Source organism: Heptranchias perlo, chromosome 27 (assembly GCF_035084215.1).
Source record: "Heptranchias perlo isolate sHepPer1 chromosome 27, sHepPer1.hap1, whole genome shotgun sequence".
NCBI lineage: Eukaryota > Metazoa > Chordata > Chondrichthyes > Hexanchiformes > Hexanchidae > Heptranchias > Heptranchias perlo.
Window position 1 is genome coordinate 3,054,533 of NC_090351.1, and position 23,985 is coordinate 3,078,517.

General features: G+C 48.1%; 1 protein-coding gene across 1 annotated transcript; it reads left to right on the forward strand.

Annotated features, from left to right (window-relative positions):
* Positions 1–2,545: 2,545 nt before the first annotated feature.
* On the forward strand, positions 2,546–22,903 carry zgc:153675 (uncharacterized protein LOC768179 homolog). Its single transcript, XM_068007221.1, has 3 exons — positions 2,546–2,705; positions 17,737–17,818; positions 19,595–22,903. The coding sequence occupies exons 1-3, from the start codon at positions 2,697–2,699 to the stop codon at positions 19,882–19,884; spliced, it is 381 nt and encodes a 126-aa protein (XP_067863322.1). The 5' UTR covers positions 2,546–2,696; the 3' UTR covers positions 19,885–22,903.
* Positions 22,904–23,985: the final 1,082 nt, after the last annotated feature.

Genomic DNA, 23,985 nt, shown 5'->3' on the forward strand with positions numbered 1-23,985 from the left:
ATATTTACAGGGTGACCCCAGGAGTGTGACAATATTTACAGGGTGACCCCAGGAGTGTGTCAATATTTACAGGGTGACCCCAGGAGTGTGTCAATATTTACAGGGGTCCCCAGGAGTGTGACAATATTTACAGGGTGACCCCAGGAGTGTGACAATATTTACAGGGTGACCCCAGGAGTGTGACAATATTTACAGGGTGACCCCAGGAGTGTGTCAATATTTACAGGGTGACCCCAGGAGTGTGTCAATATTTACAGGGTGACCCCAGGAGTGTGACAATATTTACAGGGTGACCCCAGGAGTGTGACAATATTTACAGGGTGACCCCAGGAGTGTGTCAATATTTACAGGGTGACCCCAGGAGTGTGACAATATTTACAGGGTGACCCCAGGAGTGTGTCAATATTTACAGGGGTCCCCAGGAGTGTGACAATATTTACAGGGTGACCCCAGGAGTGTGTCAATATTTACAGGGTGACCCCAGGAGTGTGTCAATATTTACAGGGTGACCCCAGGAGTGTGTCAATATTTACAGGGTGACCCCAGGAGTGTGTCAATATTTACAGGGGTCCCCAGGAGTGTGACAATATTTACAGGGTGACCCCAGGAGTGTGACAATATTTACAGGGTGACCCCAGGAGTGTGTCAATATTTACAGGGTGACCCCAGGAGTGTGACAATATTTACAGGGTGACCCCAGGAGTGTGACAATATTTACAGGGTGACCCCAGGAGTGTGACAATATTTACAGGGTGACCCCAGGAGTGTGACAATATTTACAGGGTGACCCCAGGAGTGTGTCAATTTTTACAGGGTGACCCCAGGAGTGTGTCAATATTTACTGGGTGACCCCAGGAGTGTGCCAATATTTACAGGGTGACCCCAGGAGTGTGACAATATTTACAGGGTGACCCCAGGAGTGTGTCAATATTTACAGGGTGACCCCAGGAGTGTGTCAATATTTACTGGGTGACCCCAGGAGTGTGCCAATATTTACAGGGTGACCCCAGGAGTGTGACAATATTTACAGGGTGACCCCAGGAGTGTGTCAATATTTACTGGGTGACCCCAGGAGTGTGTCAATATTTACAGGGTGACCCCAGGAGTGTGACAATATTTACAGGGTGACCCCAGGAGTGTGTCAATATTTACAGGGTGACCCCAGGAGTGTGCCAATATTTACAGGGTGACCCCATGAGTGTGTCAATATTTACTGGGTGACCCCAGGAGTGTGCCAATTTTTACAGGGTGACCCCAGGAGTGTGACAATATTTACAGGGTGACCCCAGGAGTGTGTCAATATTTACAGGGTGACCCCAGGAGTGTGCCAATATTTACAGGGTGACCCCATGAGTGTGTCAATATTTACAGGGTGACCCCAGGAGTGTGTCAATATTTACAGGGTGACCCCAGGAGTGTGTCAATATTTACAGGGTGACCCCATGAGTGTGTCAATATTTACTGGGTGACCCCAGGAGTGTGCCAATATTTACTGGGTGACCCCAGGAGTGTGCCAATATTTACTGGGTGACCCCAGGAGTGTGCCAATATTTACAGGGTGACCCCAGGAGTGTGACAATATTTACAGGGTGACCCCAGGAGTGTGTCAATATTTACTGGGTGACCCCAGGAGTGTGTCAATATTTACAGGGTGACCCCAGGAGTGTGACAATATTTACAGGGTGACCCCAGGAGTGTGTCAATATTTACAGGGTGACCCCAGGAGTGTGTCAATATTTACAGGGGTCCCCAGGAGTGTGACAATATTTACAGGGTGACCCCAGGAGTGTGACAATATTTACAGGGTGACCCCAGGAGTGTGACAATATTTACAGGGTGACCCCAGGAGTGTGTCAATATTTACAGGGTGACCCCAGGAGTGTGTCAATATTTACAGGGTGACCCCAGGAGTGTGTCAATATTTACTGGGTGACCCCAGGAGTGTGCCAATTTTTACAGGGTGACCCCAGGAGTGTGTCAATATTTACAGGGTGACCCCAGGAGTGTGTCAATATTTACTGGGTGACCCCAGGAGTGTGCCAATTTTTACAGGGTGACCCCAGGAGTGTGTCAATATTTACAGGGTGACCCCAGGAGTGTGTCAATATTTACTGGGTGACCCCAGGAGTGTGCCAATTTTTACAGGGTGACCCCAGGAGTGTGTCAATATTTACAGGGTGACCCCAGGAGTGTGCCAATATTTACAGGGTGACCCCAGGAGTGTGTCAATATTTACAGGGTGACCCCAGGAGTGTGTCAATATTTACAGGGTGACCCCAGGAGTGTGTCAATATTTACAGGGTGACCCCAGGAGTGTAGGATAGATTTAAAGGACGGTAGCAGTAAGATGACTCTCTTTAGACCAGCTCCTTTGCTCCCAGTCCCATTCCCGTTGACTGGAAGCTGAGCTGGGCCGTTCATGTTAAGGTGTAGCTGGTTTCCTTTGACGGAGATTATCCCCCTGACACTGACATCCAACAGTTAACACTCTGCAGACCTTGTTTTTCTGTTGCTGGTCTTGACGCCATGTCCGGTTGTGTTGTGGGGCGGAGCGCCACGTCGGCAGCGCTGAGCGAGGAGCGATCGGGAGCCTTGGAGCAGCCGGGAGAGTCGGGGGCTCAGGGACCGGGGCAGCGGCGTTACCCCGATCACAAGAGCAGAGTGACCCCCAGTCGGAGAGGAGAGGAAGCCACAGAATGGTGAAGGTAGGTGTAGGCTCGCCCCTCCGCTTTGTATCTCTCAGATCTTTCACGTTCTGTTATCACACAGGGAAAAACACAACTTTCTTTTTGCTCTCGGATTTGCAAGTTTGAAGTGTTCGTGCATTTTAAAAATCTGATCATAACAGTTGCAATATTTTTTTAAATAGATAGACGAGTTCACGAGTGTTCTTGTAACCGTGTCTCCAAAGAGAGAGAATTGCTCAGACTGTTTCCCCAAAGTAAATGGAGAAGCAGCTCAGGATGTTGATGAAGACCGTGCCTGGCAAACGCTGACTTTTGTTTGGAGGGGGGGAGAAGGGTATTTGTCACTTGCACCGAGGTGAAAGTGACACGATGGTGCATTTCGCAAAACTGCGTGCTGTGTTTGCAAACAAGTGAAGTCAGGTTTCACAAGCACTTTTATTTTGTGTCCATTTGGAGCAGAGTTTGCCCCATCCCGTCATTCCAGCTCCACAGTGAACAGTCAGCATTGCCATGTCACCAAGGGGAAGAGCTCCGTCAGATGGGGCGGGTAGTTTGTGCCGTTTAAAGATATTCCTTTCTTCATCCAGAGCCCTGGTGCGCGGTATTGTCTTTGTCTGTTTCGGTGTCTCAGCTCTTTGATTTGTGCTCAAGTGTCTTTGCACTGAGTTTACAGCAGCTGCCGTTGGATTGTTCTGGGTTGCCTGTTAACCTGATACTATCGGTGGTGTAACAGCACTGCACGGCTCAAAATGGGATCTCATGTATTGATTGGAAGATACAAGAAGTGTCTGCTCCAGCTGTTGCTCCATATCTGCCTCGGGAGGGGCTCTGTTGGTTGCCTTTTTGTAATTGGATACTGTTCTTTGGGACCATGCAATGGCCTTGCCTTTCTGCAGTGACAGCAAGGTCCCAATGCAGCTTACATTTATTAAACACAAGTCCCAAAAGTTCAGAGCTTCTGGGTATTAAACAGGAGAGCTTACTTCAACCAACGTGCAAGATTCAAGGCCAATGTGCGAGATGGATTTGTGGCATGAAGGGGAAGTGGGAGCGACTCCCCTGGTAGTCACTGAGTACCCTGGGAGGGGCACCAGCCTCATGACAGGCAGGCCTCTTTGTCAAGACCCAACAACAACAACCTGCATTTATATAGCGCCTTTAACATAGTAAAACATCCCAAGGTGCTTCACAGGAATGATTATCAGACAAAATTGGGGATGCACAAAAGGCCAGAATTGGAGGAACGCAGACTTCTTCAAGGGTTGTAGGGCTGGAGGAGGTTACAGAGATAGGGAGGGGCGAGACCGCGGAGGGGCTTGAATTTTATATTCGAGGCGTTCCTGGACCGGGAGCCAATGTAGGTCAGTGAGCAAAGGGGTGATGGCCGAACGAGACATGGTGCGAGTTAGGATCCGGGCAGCACAGTTTTGGGTGAGCTCAAATTTACGGAGGGTGGAAGATGGGAGTCCATACGATTAGACCTGGGCTATGCAGTTGGTGCTAATTATGTCTCTTATACAGCACTGGATTTGGACATCTAGAACTTCAGGGTAGCTGGCACGTTGCAAATTGTCCTATATAGATCCTTCTACCCGGCTGAGGGCTGATGTCCATCTTGAAGCTTGACAGTGTTCGGAGAGTCAAGGAATTGCACCTGCGACTCTGAGCCTCAGATGGTGGTACCGTTTCTCACTGGGGCGTAGGGTATGAGTCCATAATACAGTCAGGAGGGTGGTGACAGCACATTCACACAGGTTATACTGAGTCACGGTGCTCCCCATGCTTCTCGTGAGGACGTCCTGATACCTGCTGTCTACCTAGTTTGGGCTCAAGCCCCACTTTTGCCAGTTACCTTGGTCTTTGCGCCCAGGGCCTCTGCCTGCACAGACACATGCAGAGGTTTTTCACACTGGGCTCCACAGAGGGATTGTTGGGCCCCTGAATACCTAACAGCTGGAGGCAGCGAGACTGGACCTGGGTCACTCACTAAAGTCACTGAGCCAACATCACTACAAAAAAAAAACAGATTATCTGGTCATTATTACTTTGCTGTTTGTGGGATCTTGCTGTGCGCGAATTGGCTGCTGCATTTCCTACATTACAACAGTGACTACACTTCAAAAAGTACTTCATTGGCTGTAAAGCGCTTTGGGACATCCTGAGGTTGTGAAAGGTGCTATATAAATGCAAGTCTTTTCTTTTGGGAATCACCCCTTGGTTTCCACACCTTAGGGCCTCTATCTGCACAGGAACAGCCTCGGTTCACGGGTCCATCGGGCACAGTCCGGTGCCTTCAACTTCACATTGCAGGCTCAGATGGAACAGAGGTCACAGGTTTGTCTGAAGTTTTGAAAGCTGTGAGCAGAACTATTGCAATCCTTGCATCTTCACCATTGGCATTATGAAAGGTCATCATGGGGATAATCCTGCTCGGTTTAGAACATGTCACAGAAATTTAAACAGAGGTGTTGATTTTATGAATGTTAAACATCTAATGATAACAAAACACTTCTCTTCATACACCTCCGTGGGTAAATAATAGTAAAATAGGAGATTGAGGGGTGATCTGATCGAGGTGTTTAAAATGTTAAAAGGATTTGATAGGTTTGATGCAGAGAGACTTTCCTCTGGTGGGGAAATTCAGAACAAGGGGGCACAATCTTAAAATTAGAGCCGGGCCGTTCAGGAGCAAAATCAGGAAACATTTTTTTCACATTAAGTGTAGTAGAAATCTGGAATTCTCTCTCCGCAAAAGGCTGTGGATTCTGAGGTCAATTTCAGCTTACAACAACAACAACTTGCATTCATATAGCGCCTTTAACGTAGTAAAACATCCCAAGGCGCTTCACGACTGAGATAGATAGATTTTTGTTGGGTAAGGGTATTATTGTGGGATAAGAGTCTTGAAAGTGGAGTCACAGGTGGATAGGGTGGTGAAGAAGGCATTCAGCATGCTTGGTTTCATTGGTCAGAACATTGAATACAGGAGTTGGGATGTCTTGTTGAAGTTGTACAAGACATTAGTAAGGCCACACTTGGAATACTGTGTACAGTTCTGGTCACCCTATTATAGAAAGGATATTATTAAACTAGAAAGAGTGCAGAAAAGATTTACTAGGATGCTACCGGGACTTGATGGTTTGACTTATAGGGAGAGGTTAGATAGACTGGGACTTTCTTCCCTGGAGAGTAGGAGGTTTAGGGGTGATCTTATACAAGTCTATAAAATAATGAGGGGCATAGATAAGGTAGATAGTCAAAATCTTTTCCCAAAGATAGGGGAGTCTATAATGAGGGGGCATAGATTTAAGGTGAGAGGGGAGAGATACAAAAGGGTCCAGAGGGGCAATTTTTTCACTCAAAGGGTGGTGAGTGTCTGGAACGAGCTGCCAGAGGCAGTAGTAGAGGCGGGTACAATTTTGTCTTTTAAAAAGCATTTGGACAGTTACATGGGTAAGATGGGTATAGAGGGATATGGGCCAAGTGCAGGCAATTGGGACTAGCTTAGTGGTATAAACTGGGCGACATGGACATGTTGGGCCGAAGGGCCTGTTTCCATGTTGTAAACTTCTATGATTCTATAAGGTAAATGGAGTACAGATCAGCTATGATCTAAATGAATGGCGGAGCAGGCACGAGGGGCTCCTCCTGTGCCTCTGGAGTCCTCCAGCGATCGATCCTTGGTCCCCTCCTATTTCTCATCTACATGCTGCCCCTCAGTGACATCATCCAAAAACACATCAGATTCCACATGTACACTGACGACACCCAGCTCTACCTCTCCACCACCTCCCTCGATCCCTCTACTGTCTCTGATTTGACACACTGCTTGTCCAGGAGGAGCAAAAATTTCCTCCAATTAAATATTGGGAAGACCGAAGCCATTGTGTTTGGTCCCCGCCACAAACTCAGTTCCCCAGATACCGACTCCACCCCTCTCTCTGGCCACTGTCTGAGGCTGAACCAGACCATTTGCAACCTCGGAGTCCTATTTGACCCTGAGATGAGCTTCCGACCACATATCCGCTCCAACACCAAGACTGCCTACTTCCACCTCCGTAACATCGCCCGTCTCCATCCCTGCCTCAGCTCACCTGCTGCTGAAACCCTCATCCCATGCCTTTGTTACCTCTAGACTCCACTATTCCAATGCTCTGCTGGCCGGCCTCCCATCTTCCACCCTCCATAAACTTGAGAACATCCAAAACTCTGCTACCTGCAATCTAACCCACATCCAGTCCCGTTTTCCCATCACCCCTGTGCTCGCTGACCTACATTGGCTCCCGGTCCAGGAATGCCTCAATTTTATAATGCTCATCCTTGTTTTCAAATCCCTCCATGGCCTCGCCCCTCCCTATCTCTGTAACCTCCTCCAGCCCTACAACCCGCTGAGATCTCTGCGCACCTCCAATTCTTGCCTCTTGGCATCCCCGATTTTAATCGCCCCACCACTGGCGGCCGTGCCTTCAGCTGCCTAGGCCCTAAGTTCTGGAATTCTCTCCCTAAACCTCTCTGCCTCTCTCTCCTCCTTTAAGGTGCTCCCTAAAACCTACCTCTTTGACCTCACCTGTTCTAATATCTCCTTATGTGGCTCGGTGTCAGATTTTGTTTAATAACGCTCCTGTGAAGCACCTTGGGACGTTTTACTACGTTAAAGGCGCTATATATATACTGAAAAATAAAAAATGTTGTTACTAGAGGGTGGCAGACTACAAAATGCAACCGTTGCTAAGTTTAAGGACAAAGGGTTTGCAGGAACAGGTCAGTATTTGGAGAGATCCTCCATACAGAAAAGATTAAAAATCCATTGGTTTGGTGACCCACGAGTCACGATGCTCATGAGTGGGGGTAAGGGTTATGGTTGTCATCTTTGGGGATGAGATGGCTACAAGATGGGCACAGCTGGCGATGGCACAGCTGGCGATTGGCACAGCTGGCGTTGGGGGATTGGAGCCATGTTGATCCTTGTGACAGACTCAGTAATCCAATTGTGGTCTACAGAGCACCAGAGGACTGCTACTGATTGGCCAGCCAGCCTGGCTCATTAATTGGACTTAGAGGAGTGCACCAATCAATGGGGGCTCAGATTCTCCCACTCAACACCACATAGAAAGAAAGAACTTGTATTTATATAGCACCTTTCACAATCTCAGGACATCCTAAACCGCTTTACAGCCAATTAAGTACAGTTGAAGTGTAGTCACTGTTGTAATGTAGGAAATGCAGCAGCCAATTTGCGCACAGCAAGATCCCACAAGCTGCAACGTGATTAATGACCAGATAATCTGTTTTAGTGATGTTGGTTGAGGGATAAATATTGGTCAGGACACCGGGGAGAACTCCCCTGCTCTTCTTTGAAATAGTGCCATGGGAGCCTTTACATCCACCTGAGAGGGCAAACATCTCAGTTTAACATCTCATCCAAAAGATGGCACCTCCGATAGTGCAGCACTCTCTCAGTACTGGAGTGTCAGCCTAGATTACGGGCTCAAGTCTCTGGGGTGGGACTTGATCCTACAACCTTCTGACTTTGAGGCGACAGTGCTACCAATGGAGCCACAGCTTACTCTGATAACCTGCCTGGCAAGTCACTGCCCAGAAGGGTAGGGTGGTACTGGCTTGACAAAGACCAGTGCACTTACCAGTGCCGCTAACTGCACAGTTTTAGTAACCAGTAGGACCCAGCACAGACTTGGGGGTTTGGGGAATGACCAGCTCTTTGGTTTGAAGACTCTTAAGCATGGTAATAATGGGCTTCTGCATGTAACTGATTTGTGGCTGATGAAAGGAAAGAAATTGCTGTTAGTCTTCCATAACCTTTAACCTGTAAAGTGTTGAATGGGTGGAGTTTGTTTTGGTGCTTGGGTCAGGAGCACAGTTTCCTATAGAACCAGAAAATTGGCTTTTTTTTTTGCCAGCTTGGCCTGCCGCGATCTAACTGAACGGCGGAACAGACTCGATGGGTTGAATGGCCTACTCCTGTTCCTACATTCCAGTCTTATGCTAGTTTTTGCATGGTGCAGTTGAATATCTGCATATGCCAATTAAATGGAGCTAGTTGTGAGGTCTGCTGAGATCCCTATGCTCTTGTGTTTGCTCCCTGGCACTGGATGAGGGGGGATTTTGGCTCTTGCTGGTTTCACACCTACGCCCCTCTGACAGATTTGGAGTCTGGCTGTACGTGGATCGGCACGTGTGAAAGGTGAGTGTTACACGGTCAGATAGTTATAGATCAGACCGCTGGGAAAAGTAATGCCTCCCGTCCCAGCCAGCCCCAGCAGAACAATGGACAATAATAATTTCAGAAGGGTTCAAGTTCGAGGTGTTAGGGGGAGAGAAGCATTGTCCTTTGATTCATCGCCACACCAGGTTAGTACAGTGGGGGATGTGTTGGGAGCTAATGGTGAACTCCGCAATGCCTGACATTCTGAATAAATCTATTTTTATGCTCGATCCCCTCCCCCTGCCTTTTCTCTCCTGAAGGCACTGATTCTCACTGGGGCTCTGTTCCAAAATTGGTTCCACGTTGCTGGCAGCTCTCCCATACCATGCACAAGTGACTGGTCCTCATGTGTGAGCCTAGATCTCTTGTCAGCAGAATTTCGACCATGGGGTGGGGGGAGAAAGAAGATAACAGCAAAGTAGCCTAGCTGATCAATCTGTCTCTATCTCTCTCACACTCGCACACTGTACACAGGCATACACGCATATATACACATACTCACACACATACACACACACAAATATGCACACACTTGCGCACATATTCACATGGTAAAAAGTTAAAAACAGTGGCTGTCCAAAGGGACCTAATGGTTCAGGTACATAGATCATTGAAGTGTCATGAACAGGTGCCAAAAATAATCAATAAGGCTAATGGAATGTTGGCCTTTATATCTAGAGGACTAGAGTACAAGGGGGCAGAAGTTATGCTGCAGCTATACAAAACTCTGGTTAGACCGCACCTGGAGTACTGTGAGCAGTTCTGGGCACCGCACCTTCGGAAGGACATATTGGCCTTGGAGGGAGTGCAGCGTAGGTTTACTAGAATGATACCCGGACTTCAAGGGCTAAGTTACGAGGAGAGATTACACAAATTGGGGTTGTATTCTCTAGAGTTTAGAAGGTTAAGGGGTGATCTGATCGAAGTTTATAAGATATTAAGGGGAACAGATAGGGTGGATAGAGAGAAACTATTTCCGCTGGTTGGGGATTCTAGGAGTCGGGGGCACAGTCTAAAAATTAGAGCCAGACCTTTCAGGAGCGAGATTAGAAAACATTTCTACACACAAAGGGTGGTAGAAATTTGGAACTCTCTTCCGCAAATGGCAATTGATAATAGCTCAATTGCTAAATTTACATCTGAGATAGATAGTTTTTTGGCAACCAAAGGTATTAAGGGATATGGGCCAAAGGCAGGTATATGGAGTTAGATCACAGATCAGCCATGATCTTATCAAATAGCGGAGCAGGCACGAGGGGCTGAATGGCCTACTCCTGTTCCTATGTTCCTATATAACTAGTGATCAGCAGCAGGATCTTTGTGTGATTTGATTTTCCCCCCTCCCCTTGCCCAGCTTCGCTCTGACCATTTTTGGTGCCTGCCGTCTTGACCTGGCAGAGATCAGCTGACTCTGGACAGACCAGGGATCCAATCTGGGATCTTCCTGCTCTCTATACACTAGTCCCACTCACCAATGGAGCCACCTGGCAAGTTAGACATGTTATCCTGGTTTTAATGAGATCCACCCATTAGTTGCCTATACTGTGGTGCCCGTGTTTAACCAGGATGTAAGTAGTAATAAAGGTTAGTCACATTTTTTGCACCAGTGTTCAGTTTTGGAGGATCACAGGAGTTACCTCTGCTCTTCGAACCCCTCTAGCCCCTGACTCCATCTGGCACCGGGTCAGGCAGCAGAGGTCAGTGCTCTCGGAGTCAGGTCCCAGACACCACATGAATACCCTCACAGTGACGCCACGGGCTATGAATTTTAATTGTATTTATTTATTTATTATAAAATAACTGATGCACTCTTTGGCTCCTGTTTATCTGATGATAAATGATTAATTCTGTATCAGCTGTAGGGAAGAGTTGCTCTTAAAAAAACAACCAGGGGAGCACTTTGCAAAGCTGTGAGCTTGGGGATTGCAGCTTCAGGCCGTGTTCACGAGCGCTCCAGTTGTACGGGAAAACTGAGCTGTATTAGTTACTTGGCTGACGCCCTGTGGGTTTGGGAATAAGCTGTGATTTCATGCAGGCAAACCTGGTGGGTCCCAAATCTACAGTGTTTTTAGTTCCTTTTGCTGGGGAAGTTAGTGTACCTTCTGCAATCGAAGCTGGTTCTATCTTAATTTTTCTCGGACCCTTGAATTTTTAGAAAGAAAGAAAGACTTGCGTTTGCAGGGTGTCAGCTGTGGCTCAGTGCTTGCACTCTCGCCTCGGAGTCAGGAGGTCGTAGGTTCGAGTCCCACTCCAGACACTTGAGCACGTAATCTAGGCTGACACTCCAGTGCAGTATTGAGGGAGTGCTGCAGTGAAAGAGGTGCTGCCTTTCGGATGAGACGTTAAACCGAGGCCCCGTCTGCCCTCTTGGTTGCACGTAAAAGCTCCCAGGGCACTATCCGAAGAAGAGCAGTGGCATTCTCCCCGGTGTCCGGGCCAATATTTATCCCTCAGCCAACATCGCTAAAACAGATTATCTGGTCATTAGCACATGGTTGTTTGTGGGATCTTGCTGTGTGCAAATTGGCTGCTGCATTTCCTACATTACAACAGTGATCACACTTCAAAAGTACTTCATTGGCTGTAAAGTGCTTTGGGAGATCCTGAGGTCGTAAAGAGGCTGTTTATGTGCAAGTCTTTCCATAAAATGATATGAAAATCCTACTATGGGCATGTCCAGAGTCCATTAAATGGGTTTCTTTTCCCCCATTATCCGCCATTGTACAATCAGCCTTATTTACGTCCCATTGATTTCCAGGGGTTAATAATTTGACAGGTTCTCCAACAGGTGGGAGCTGGGCTCTGCACCCTGGACTCTGGTAGGTCATCACCCAGATGGTGAAGGTGAAAATTACCCCCTTGGTGAGACTGAGGGTATTGGGGGAGACAGGGTGAGACTGAGGGTATTGGGGGAGACAGGGTGAGACTGAGGGTATTGGGGGAGACAGGGTGAGACTGAGGGTATTGGGGGAGACAGGGTGAGACTGAGGGTATTGAGGGAGACATGGTGAGACTGAGGGTATTGGGGGAGACAGGGTGAGACTGAGGGTATTGAGGGAGACAGGGTGAGGCTGAGGGTATTGGGGGAGACAGGGTGAGGCTGAGGGTATTGGGGGAGACAGGGTGAGACTGAGGGTATTGAGGGAGACAGGGTGAGGCTGAGGGTATTGGGGGAGACAGGGTGAGACTGAGGGTATTGGGGGAGACAGGGTGAGACTGAGGGTATTGGGGAGACAGGGTGAGACTGAGGGTATTGGGGGAGACAGGGTGAGACTGAGGGTATTGGGGGAGACAGGGTGAGACTGAGGGTATTGGGGGAGACAGGGTGAGACTGAGGGTATTGGGGGAGACAGGGTGAGACTGAGGGTATTGGGGGAGACAGGGTGAGACTGAGGGTATTGGGGGAGACAGGGTGAGACTGAGGGTATTGGGGGAGACAGGGTGAGACTGAGGGTATTGGGGGAGACAGGGTGAGACTGAGGGTATTGGGGGAGACAGGGTGAGACTGAGGGTATTGGGGGAGACAGGGTGAGACTGAGGGTATTGGGGGAGACAGGGTGAGACTGAGGGTATTGGGGGAGACAGGGTGAGACTGAGGGTATTGGGGGAGACAGGGTGAGACTGAGGGTATTGGGGGAGACAGGGTGAGACTGAGGGTATTGGGGGAGACAGGGTGAGACTGAGGGTATTGGGGGAGACAGGGTGAGACTGAGGGTATTGGGGGAGACAGGGTGAGACTGAGGGTATTGGGGGAGACAGGGTGAGACTGAGGGTATTGGGGGAGACAGGGTGAGACTGAGGGTATTGGGGGAGACAGGGTGAGACTGAGGGTATTGGGGGAGACAGGGTGAGACTGAGGGTATTGGGGGAGACAGGGTGAGACTGAGGGTATTGGGGGAGACAGGGTGAGACTGAGGGTATTGGGGGAGACAGGGTGAGACTGAGGGTATTGGGGGAGACAGGGTGAGACTGAGGGTATTGGGGGAGACAGGGTGAGACTGAGGGTATTGGGGGAGACAGGGTGAGACTGAGGGTATTGGGGGAGACAGGGTGAGACTGAGGGTATTGGGGGAGACAGGGTGAGACTGAGGGTATTGGGGGAGACAGGGTGAGACTGAGGGTATTGGGGGAGACAGGGTGAGACTGAGGGTATTGGAATGTTTGTTTGAACATTGTGACTCAGTTTCCATTTCTAGCTCTCTGTGGCTGACCTTGTTGATGCGGTTGGCGTGATTTTAATGGTTGTGTAATGTTCGGGCTCTCTCCAGAACTCTCCAATGATTCACATCACCAAAATTCTTGGAATAGTGAACACTCAAATCATAGGAGCAAGATGGGAATTTTTTAAAATATCCATTTTATTGCTGCCTGAACCCGCACAGGCTGAACCCATTTCCCTCGAGGCTTTAGCTTTTATGGCTTGTTGCTAGTTTTCTCCACTTTGCTGCCTCTTGCTCGGGTGCTGGTCCATGCTGATTGCTGCCCTCTGGTCCTTCACCCAATTCTTTATATTGTGTGAGCCCATGCAATGAATACTGGTAGACTATTCAACTGCAAGGGGCAATGTAGTCAAGTGGAGTCCTGATTTTTCCTTCAAGATGACCACTGACGTGTATTTTTGAGGATGTACTTTTGAGGTTTTGTACTTTTGATCCTGATTCCCTAATAGCACAGCGCGAAATGAGGTGTGTGGGGTTGGGTGGAGTGTGAGAGCACATTTTGTGGTCTGTTTTTTCTGTTTGAGTCTTGACTCACAATGCACTGTGTTTCTGGGTTGTTTTTAAGAAGGACCTCAATTATATTTCTGGATTAAATTGGATGCTGGCTTGTTTTTTTATTCTGGGTTTAGCTAAAGGCTGCAATTCAGCATAGAACAGAACAACATGTCAGTGATCTGCTGTGTTGGCCTGTTGGGTTTGTGTTATTGTGTCACTGTACACCATTGGCCTGTTGGGTTTGTGTTATTGTGTCACTGTACACCATTGGCCTGTTGGGTTTGTGTTAGCGTTTCACTGTACACCATTGGCCTGTTGGGTTTGTGTTTGCATCAGTGTTGGGTGTGAGGTTAGATTTGTCCAGCTGGGTGGGACTGCACTCGCCTGGTTCCATTCCTATCTATCCAGTCGTAGACAGAGAATCTCCTGCGATGGCTTCTCTTCCCGCTCCCGCACCGTTACCTATGGAGTTCCCCAAGGATCTATCCTTGGCCCTCTCCTATTTATCATCTACATGCTGCCCCTCGGTGACATCATCCGAAGATATGACTTCAGATTCCACATGTATGCTGACGACACCCAGCTCTACCTCACCACCACCTCTCTTGAGCCCTCCGCGCTCTCTGATTTGTCACACTGTTTATCCGACATCCAGCATTGGATGTGTAGAAATTTTCTCCAATTAAACATTGGGAAGACTGAAGCCATCGTCCTCAGCCTATGCCACAAACTCAGTCCCTCATCACTGATTTCATCCCGAACCCTGGCCACTGTTTCAGGCCCCTCCAGACCATTCACAGCCGTAGCGTCCTATTTGAGCTCCTGACCCCATATCTTAGAATAATAGACTGATACAGCGCAGGAGGAGGCCATTTGGCCCACTGTGCCTGTGCTGGCTCTTTGAAAGAGCTATTCAATTAGCCCCACTGCCCTGTTCTTTCCCCATAGCACTCTAATTTTTTTCCCTTCAAGTATTTATCCAATTCCCTTTTGAAAGTTACTATTGAATCTGCTTCCACCACCCTTTCAGGCAGCACATTCCAGATCATAACAACTCGCTGCGTAAAAAAAAATGTTTCCACATGTCACCTCTGGCTCTTTTGCCAATCACCTTAAATCTGTGTCCTCTGGTTACCGATCCTTCTGCCACTGGAAACAGTTTCTCCTTATTTACTCTATCAAAACCGTTCATGATTTTGGACACCTCGATCAAATCTCCCCTTAATCTTCTCTGTTTTAAAGAGAGCAACCCCAGCTTCTCCAGTCTCTGCACATAACTGAAGTCCCTCATCTCTGGCACCATTCTAGTAAATTTCCTCTGCACCCTCTCGAAGGCCTTGACACCCTTCCTAAAATGTTAGGCCCAGAATTGAACACAATACTCCAGCTGGGGCCTAACCAGTGTTTTATAAAGGTTTAGCATAACTTCCTTGCTTTTGTACTCTATGCCTCTATTAATAAGCCCAGGATCCCGTATGCTTTTTTAACAGCCTCCTCAACCTGTCACCTTCAAAGATTTGTGTACATTCACCCCCAGGTCTGTCTGTTCCTCCCCCCCTTTAAAATTGTACCATTTAGTTTATATTGCCTCTCCTCATTCTTCCTACTAAAATGTATCACTTCACACTTCTCTGCGTTAAATTTCATCTGCTATGTGTCTGCCCATTTCACCAGTCTATCTATGTCCTCCTGAAGTCCATTACTATCCTCCGCATTGTTTACTACATTTCTGAGTTTTGTATCATCTGCAAACTTTGAAATTATACCCTGTTTACCCAAGTGCAGGTCATTAATATTTATCAAAAAGAGCAGTGGCCCTAATACTGACCCCTCTCCATATCCTCTCCATCACAAAGACCGGCTACTTTCACCTCCGTAATATCGCCTGTCTCCCCCGCACCTCAGTCCATCTGCTGCTAAAAGCCTCATCCATGATTTTGTTATCTCTAGACTCCATTATTCCGATGCTCTCCTGGCTGGCCTCCCATCTTCCACCCTCCGTAAACTTGAGTTCATCCAAAACTCCGGCCATATTCAAACCTGCACCAAGTCCCGTTCACCCATCACCCCTGTGCTCGCTGACCTACATTGGCTCCCAGTCCAGGAATGCCTTGATTTTAAAATTCTTATCTTGTTTTCAAATCCCTCTATAGCCTCGCCCCCCCCCCCCCCCCCCATCTCTGTAACCTTCTCCTCACTTCCCCGCCCCATCTCTGTCACCTTCTCGAGCCCTACAACCCTCCTAGAACTCCACATTCCTCCAACTCTGGACTCCTTTGCATCCCCCATTCCCTTCGTCCCACCATTGGCGGCCGTGCCTTCAGCCTTCTAGGTCTTAAGCTTTGGAATCCCCTCCCTAAACCTCCGTCTCTCCACTTCCCTCTCCTCCATTAAGACCCTCCTTAAAACTTGCCAAGATTTTAATGACCTGTCCTAATGTCTCCTTCTTTGACTCGGTGTCAACTTTTGTCTGATTACGCACCTGTGTAGTGCCTTGGGACGTTTTCCTATGTTAAAGGCAAGTTGTGTTACTCTACAGTGTTGGGTTTGAGATTTGGGTTGGTGTGTTACTCTACAGTGTTGGGTTTGAGATTTGGGTTAGTGTGTTACTCTACAGTGTTGGGTTTGAGATTTGGGTTAGTGTGTTACTCTACAGTGTTGGGTTTGAGATTTGGGTTGGTGTGTTACTCTACAGTGTTGGGTTTGAGATTTGGGTTAGTGTGTTACTCTACAGTGTTGGGTTTGAGATTTGGGTTAGTGTGTTACTCTACAGTGTTGGGTTTGAGATTTGGGTTAGTGTGTTACTCTACAGTGTTGGGTTTGAGATTTGGGTTAGTGTGTTGCTCTACAGTGTTGGGTTTGAGATTTGGGTTAGTGTGTTGCTCTACAGTGTTGGGTTTGAGATTTGGGTTAGTGTGTTGCTCTACAGTGTTGGGTTTGAGATTTGGGTTAGTGTGTAAATCATCTCCAGTGTCAGATCTGTAATTTCCAGTTCTGCACCCCAGCTGAAAATCCTTCAATTCAAGTGTCGAAGGATAGACTCTTTAATTATGCCCCTCGGTGCTTTTCATGATTAAGCAAAAGGTCTGACAATTTGACACATTACTGAAATCCCAGTGATAACTGGTGGTTTGTGATGTGGTGAAGTGACAGTGTGGCTGGGCTTTCACGGATGAAGGGCCCGGAGGGAATATATGTAAAATTTAACCATGCATATTTTAATAGTTTTCATATTTCTTTAGCAGGGTTTTAATCACGACATTGAATTGCAGTTAAGCGTTTTGATGCATTACAAGTTAGATTGCGACACGACCTGCCATATTTCATTGTCACTGGGAGCCGGACAAGGTTCATGGATTCCCTGTTCCACTTGTTTGATGGTCACAGATAAAATGTGGTCTTTGAGTTCAGTTAATTGCGAGACTGCTGATTAAGATGCCCCAGTAGCTCAGGGCTCATTGAAGCACAGCTTGCATTTCATATCTGCACAGCTGGCAAAACACAGCAGGTCTATCACTCTCTGACAAGACAGGTTAATGTTTCAAACTTTATCACAACTGGAAAAAGAAGTTATTTGCTACCCATCCCCTTATGGAATGACCAAAACAAAGTGGGCGACCAAGAAAAACACCAGCCACCAACCACAAATTTATATAGCGCCTTTAATGTTTTTTTAAAAAAAAGGTCCCTAGGTGAGGAGATATTTGCGTCTTAAAGGCGGAGAGGTTTTAGGGAGGGAATTCCAGAGCTTAGGGCTTAGACAGCTGAAGTCATGGCCGCCAATGGTGGGGCGAAGGGAATCAGCGTCGCACAAGAGGCCAGAATTGGAGGAATGCAGAGTTTTTGGAGGGTTGTAGGAGATTACACAGATAGGTAGAGATAGGACAGAGATATCAAGGCTGACTTTGGTCAGGGTCATGTAGAATTTGCGTGAGATGGGAGAGAAACTTTGTGTAACCTTATCTTGGGAGGTGAATTGGATTGGGTAGAGTTAGTGAGAGGGTAAATCGGACCCAGTCTGTTGGAGTAATGGCCTTCTCTTCCATGTATTCTACTGTTCCCTATGGTGCTCCCAGTGGAGTTCACCCCCTTTCTGTCTTTGTGATTTCAGGTTGTGAACGGCACAGAAATGAACCGATCACCACCCCAAAGCAAGAAGGAGCAGGAAGTTTTCGACAATGAACCAGCAGAAGGTAAGGGGGTCAATTTGCTAACTGAAAACAAGTGACAAAGGGAATCAGATATTAAATTTTTTCTCCTCTTTTAGGTTGCCTTGTGCCGTGTGGCGTGGGAACCCAGTTATTGGGCAGCCCGTGCCACTCCTGTAACAGGTATGGTGGGGCCTAGCCACGGGGTCACAGTCTCAGGATACGGGGTATGCCATTTAGAACCGAGATGAGGAGAAATTTCTTCACAGAGGGTGGTGAACCTGTGGAATTCTCTACCACAGAAGGCAGTGGAGGCCAAGTCATTCTCAAGAAGGAGATAGATATATTTCTCAATGCTAAAGGGATCAAGGGATATGGGAAAAAGTGGGAACAGGGTACTGAGTTAGAAGACAAGCCGTGATCATTTTGAATGGCGGAGCAGGCCCGAAGGGCCGAATGGCCTACTCTTGCTCCTATTTTCTATGTTTCTTTGAGGCCATTCAGCCCCTCGAGCCTGTTCCACCATTCAATTAGATCATGGCTGATCTGTATCTTAACTCCATCCTCCCGCCTTGGTTCAGTATTCATTAATACTCTTGCCTAACAGAAATCTATCAAACTCAGTTTTGAAATTTTCAATTGACCCCCAGCTTCAACAGCTTTTTGGGGGAGAGTTCCAGATTTCCTCTATCCTTTGTGTGAAGAAATGCTTTCTGACATCACCCCTGAAAGGCTGAGCTCTAATTTTAAGGTAATGCCCCCTTGTTCTGGACTCCCCCCACCAGAGGAAATAGTTTCTCTCTATCTACCCTATCAAATCCTTTAATCGTCTTAAACACCTCAATTAGATCACCCCTTAATCTTCTATACTGAAGGGAATACAAGTCTAGTCTATGCAACCTGTCCTCATAATTAAATAAAAACTCAGTCTAGCTGGGTGTTTGTCACCTCATTACAATACAGGGTGAGGTATTGGGAGCTGCACTTCATCACTGACAAACACTGAGTGAGAGGAGTAACTGGGTCCAGCTGACCTGAGTGTACTGTTAAATCCTGGCACTGTCAGTAACTCAAGTCTAGGTCACAGTCGGAATGCCTCCACAATGTAAGACCTTCGTATTGTGTTGTCAGGAACACACTGGTGGTGATGAACGCCCGACTGTGACGGACGTGGATCTGCTGTGAAGGTAATGAGTGTGATGCTCGCTGGATTGTTTCAAATCTTCAGCTGCATGGTAAAACGGAAAGCTGATCGATCCCTGGTCCCTGAGTTAACTGATCACAGCCGTGGCTCAGTGGGAGCACTTTCACCTCAGAGTCAGAAGGTTGTGGAGTCAAGTCCCACTCCTTGAGCCCATAATCCAGGCAGACACTCCAGATTAGACCAAATTAAACCACCTTCCCTCTCGGGTGGATGTAAAAGATCCCAGGGCACTATTTGAAGAAGAGCAGGGGAGTTCTCCCCGGTGTCCTGGCCAATACCTCAACCAACACCTACAAAAAGATTATCTGGTCATTTATCTCATTGCTGTTTGTGGGATCTTGCTGTGCACAAATTGGCTGCTGCATTTCCTACATTACAACAGTGACTACACTTCAGAAAGTCCTTCATTGGCTGTAAAACGCTTTGGGACATTCTGAGGTTGTGAAAGGTTCTATATAAATGCAAGTTCTTTCTTTCCTTTCAGTTGGCCTCCGTGCCCCAGGGTTAAGGAAAGTTTAAACAAACAGTGAGGATTGTTGCTGCAGGTCACTGTTCACTGACCCCGGTGAAAAAGCTTTGCTTTGATTCGTCCAATGACTCCTCTTCTTCCTTCCCAGTTCCCGCTTCAAAGGATCATCCCAAGGCAGAGAGCGGAATGATCTGGAAAGTGACCGGTGGCCTCTACAACATCACCAAGGGAGCAGTCGGTGCCACAGTGGGTGGTGTGGTGTGGCTCGGCGGCAAAGGCCTGGAGGTGACCAAGAAAGCGGTCACTTCAGTGCCGGCGGTTGGTGTGGGACTGGTGAAGGGCGGCATGTCTGCTGTGACGGGCGGTGTTTCGACAGTGGGGTCCACTGTGGCCAATAAAGTATCTTTCACTGCCAAGAAGAAGGACAAATCCGACTAAACGGTCAGCGGCAGAGGGTTTGAGATGGACACGCATCATTTGGACTGTTCTAGGCCTGTTGGGTGGGGGTGGGGGTGGGGGGGATGGGGGGAGGTGGAGGAATCGCTGTGTGTAGCCTTTTGTTTCGGACCTTTGAAAGCATCAGCCTCTCACGCATTGGGTTTTACCTGCTCAGTGCTGAGGCCCACAGAGGAACGTCAGCCTGGGTCACCTGGGGAGCTAATGACTCCATGGAACTAAAATCTATTGCACAAGAGAAGCTTAAACCTTTGCAAAATACTCAAGGGGGAGGGGAGGAGGGGCTCTCGGAACATGGCTCTCGTCTCGGGAGATGTTAGCTCGCCCCTCCCCCTCGCTCCTGCCCCCCACCCCCCCCCCCCCTCCTCCCAACCCCTCCAGAAAAAACACACCTGTCGCTGACGTTGGTTGAATTCTCCTTTTTCAATGAAAGTTAGACCAAGGTCCAGATCAGTGATCACAGCAACAACTAAAGAGATCAGGACAGTTACACTTGGGGTGAGAGCATAGTGTTGTTGTCCTAACGTTAATGGGATGTGGTGTGTAAGGTTAAACATTGGACCCTAAGCTGTGGTACGGTTTAAAGAGCTACACCCCTCCCCCATTGCCGAGGTGATCTTTCTGGGGATGATGGGTTTCGACGGGGGAATTAATTTTATTCCAAATGAATTGTTGCCCCTTCAGTTTCTCAGTTTCTGGCCTCATGTTTCGAACCTTTGGTTCACCTTCACTGAGGAGATCCAGTTAACCAGAACTGCCCTCAGCCCTCAATCATTGGGACTGAACTGTCGGTATTTCAGTCTCATCTCCATGGGCAACGGTGCAGAAAAAGGTTTTTTCCGCTTGCATTTTTGTTTTTGGTGAATTTTGTGGGTGAGGGGTGTCGGTTGCTGGGGAATGGGACACTCTCCATGTCACACACTGAACAGCACTCCCAAGTACAGCACGATTGGACGCAGACTAGAGTTCCCTCTGCAGTGGCTTGAACAGGATTAGGCCCTCCCACTCGCCCACCCCAGCTAGGAATGTTCGAGGCCCTGTATACGAAGATGCCTGTGAACTACCACTACCGCTAATGGCGGAGGGGGTACCTCCCACCGCGTGCGTGCGCTGTAAACAACAGAATCAGACAAAAGGAACCAGTCCACAACGGACCTTCCCAACCTGGCGGCACTGTCCCAGGGGTCAGTTGGTTCGTGCATTGCCCAGTCTGGGTTCTGAGCCGTCCTAAGCTGCTCTAAAAGGCAGCAGCCTGTCTAACTAAGGTTGGTCGTGTTCTTACTAAGGGTGCATTTAACATGGTGTCTGTTATGAGACAAATCAGGAATCACAATAAAGACTGGAACATTGGGCTGAGTTCTAGTATTCCCTTTTCTGTTTCTGAAGCTGGTAATGATTTTAATAATATCACAAAATAGTGTGTGTTAGAGAGCGTGAGTGTGTGTTAGTGTATCAGAAGTAAGTAGGAATTGGCATTTGTTTTAAAATACCAGAATGTCAGATCCAAGGCCAGAGCAAATGACAATCCAATAAAACGCTCCTCTGTTTGGAGCTGCCTCACTATTGTGTGTTTGTATCTGGTGTGGTACAATAATATTGTGTGGAGAGGTAGGTGGCCGTGCATGGTTCCTGGCCTCTAATGTATGTGTGTGTTAGGGTTGCGAACTGTGGTTGGACTGTATTCCATGAGGTATCACATGATCTCCCCTTCCAATCGCCTGGCCTCCACACTCCCGCTTTTGATCGGCCGGTACGTCACTCTGTCAATAATGGCAGCTACAATACCCACAATCGTCTGCGCTCCAGAAACTGCTCTATCCATCATGTGGTTTTATGGGTTAGAGTGCGCGTGGGCGTGGGCCGCATTGCATCCTGGGCGTGTTATGAGCCTGCTGTTTGTTGTGAATCCGGTCAGCGCGAAACAGGAGGAGACAGTCCCCTCTATGATTTTTCCCCTGGATGGTCCGGGAGATCAATCTTTAAATCTGGGAGACTCCAGGACAATCCGGGAGGGATGGCAACCCAGTGTGTGTGATTGTGAGTGATCGGCACTTGACAATCTCAGTGTTACCCTGACACTCTGATATTTCCCCTCCATCGCTGGAGGCTGTGAGTGGGCCGTGTGTTCAGAGAGAATCTTGGGCCGTGTGTTACGGGAGATTCTGCGAGGTTTTGTTCCCAGCTGGTGTCTCTGTCCCTTCGGGTTGTGAGATACATTTCTGGTGGTGAACTAGTTTGTAATCTAAGATGAGCTGTGACTAAATAAAATTAAGTTCCGTTTTTATTACAAGATCTGGGATTTTTGACGCTGTTTAGGGATTGTGAGCTGCAATTCAGTCATTTTTTTTCTATGAAAATCCCAGTGGCCTTGAAGATTAACTGCCATGTTCCTGGGACTTCAGCTATAGAGAGGGTACCAGGTATCATCACTCAACCACCAGAAACCCTTTTAATGGAGCTCCTGTGATGTATCATGGCTTTGTAGTTTTATAGTAGTGTGCCCCTGGGGCCTGACTTTAATGGGACTCCTCTACTCAATAGGCCCTGCCACCTTCTGCTGAGCCCAAAATATGACAGCATTTAAGCTGAAAAATGGACTTCAAAGAACAGACTTTTCACGTTCAGTTTACGTTTTAGAGATTTCTGGACACCCTGCCCTAAGGCCAGCCTCCCTGGCCTAACTGCGGCTGGGTTTTGGTCCGAGGTCCCAGTTCGTGGGTGTGTAGGTTTGATGGGGCTGAAGTATGTTTCTGCCATTGTTGCAAGACAGTGTGGGCTGCTGACTGTTGAGTTTGCTGGGTGATGTGTAACCAGAACTCAAGGTAGAATCAGCAGAGGACTGTCCAATCACTACCTGTGCTTTTCTTTCCTTGCACTCCAGCTGATGGACAGAGGCTGTACTTGGATAGTGGGCAGGGTTTGTATGTGTCTGTACACACAAACACTTTTTATCAGTATTGTACTTTACAACTTTCATTGAATAAATCTGTGTTGCAGAGCAGTATGTCTGGTGTCTTTCTTTTACATTTGGATGTCCAGAACCTCCAGACAGTGCTTCACAGCAAGAGCTTAGCTCAGTCCTACGTATGGGTGTGTGTTAGAGGGAGAGAGGGAGACCGCGAGTGCGTGTGTTCAGAGAGAGAGGGAGAGAGAGCGCGTGTGTTTAGAGAGAGAGGGAGAGAGAGCGCGTGTGTTTAGAGAGAGAGAGAGAGCGCGTGTGTTTAGAGAGAGAGGGAGAGAGCGCGTGTGTTCAGAGAGAGAGGGAGAGAGAGCGCGTGTGTTTAGAGAGAGAGAGAGAGCGCGTGTGTTTAGAGAGAGAGAGAGAGAGCGCATGTGTTTAGAGAGAGAGAGAGAGCGAGCGCGTGTGTTTAGAGAGAGAGAGAGAGACAGCGCGTGTGTTTAGAGAGAGAGAGAGCGCGTGTGTTTAGAGAGAGAGAGCGAGCGCGTGTGTTTAGAGAGAGAGAGAGACAGCGCGTGTGTTTAGAGAGAGAGAGAGAGCGCGTGTGTTTAGAGAGAGAGAGAGAGAGCGCGTGTGTTTAGAGAGAGAGAGAGAGAGAGACAGCGCGTGTGTTTAGAGAGAGAGAGAGAGAGAGACAGCGCGTGTGTTTAGAGAGAGAGAGAGCGCGTGTGTTTAGAGAGAGAGAGAGAGAGAGAGACAGCGCGTGTGTTTAGAGAGAGAGAGAGACAGCGCGTGTGTTTAGAGAGAGAGAGAGAGAGCGCGTGTGTTTAGAGAGAGAGAGAGAGAGACAGCGCGTGTGTTTAGAGAGAGAGAGAGAGAGCGCGTGTGTTTAGAGAGGGAGAGAGAGAGCGCGTGTGTTTAGAGAGGGAGAGAGAGAGCGCGTGTGTTTAGAGAGAGAGAGAGAGAGCGCGTGTGTTTAGAGAGAGAGCGAGCGCGTGTGTTTAGAGAGAGAGCGAGCGCGTGTGTTTAGAGAGAGAGCGAGCGCGTGTGTTTAGAGAGAGAGCGAGCGCGTGTGTTTAGAGAGAGAGCGAGCGCGTGTGTTTAGAGAGAGAGACAGCGCGTGTGTTTAGAGAGAGAGAGAGAGAGAGACAGCGCGTGGAGAGAGAGAGAGCGCGTGTGTTTAG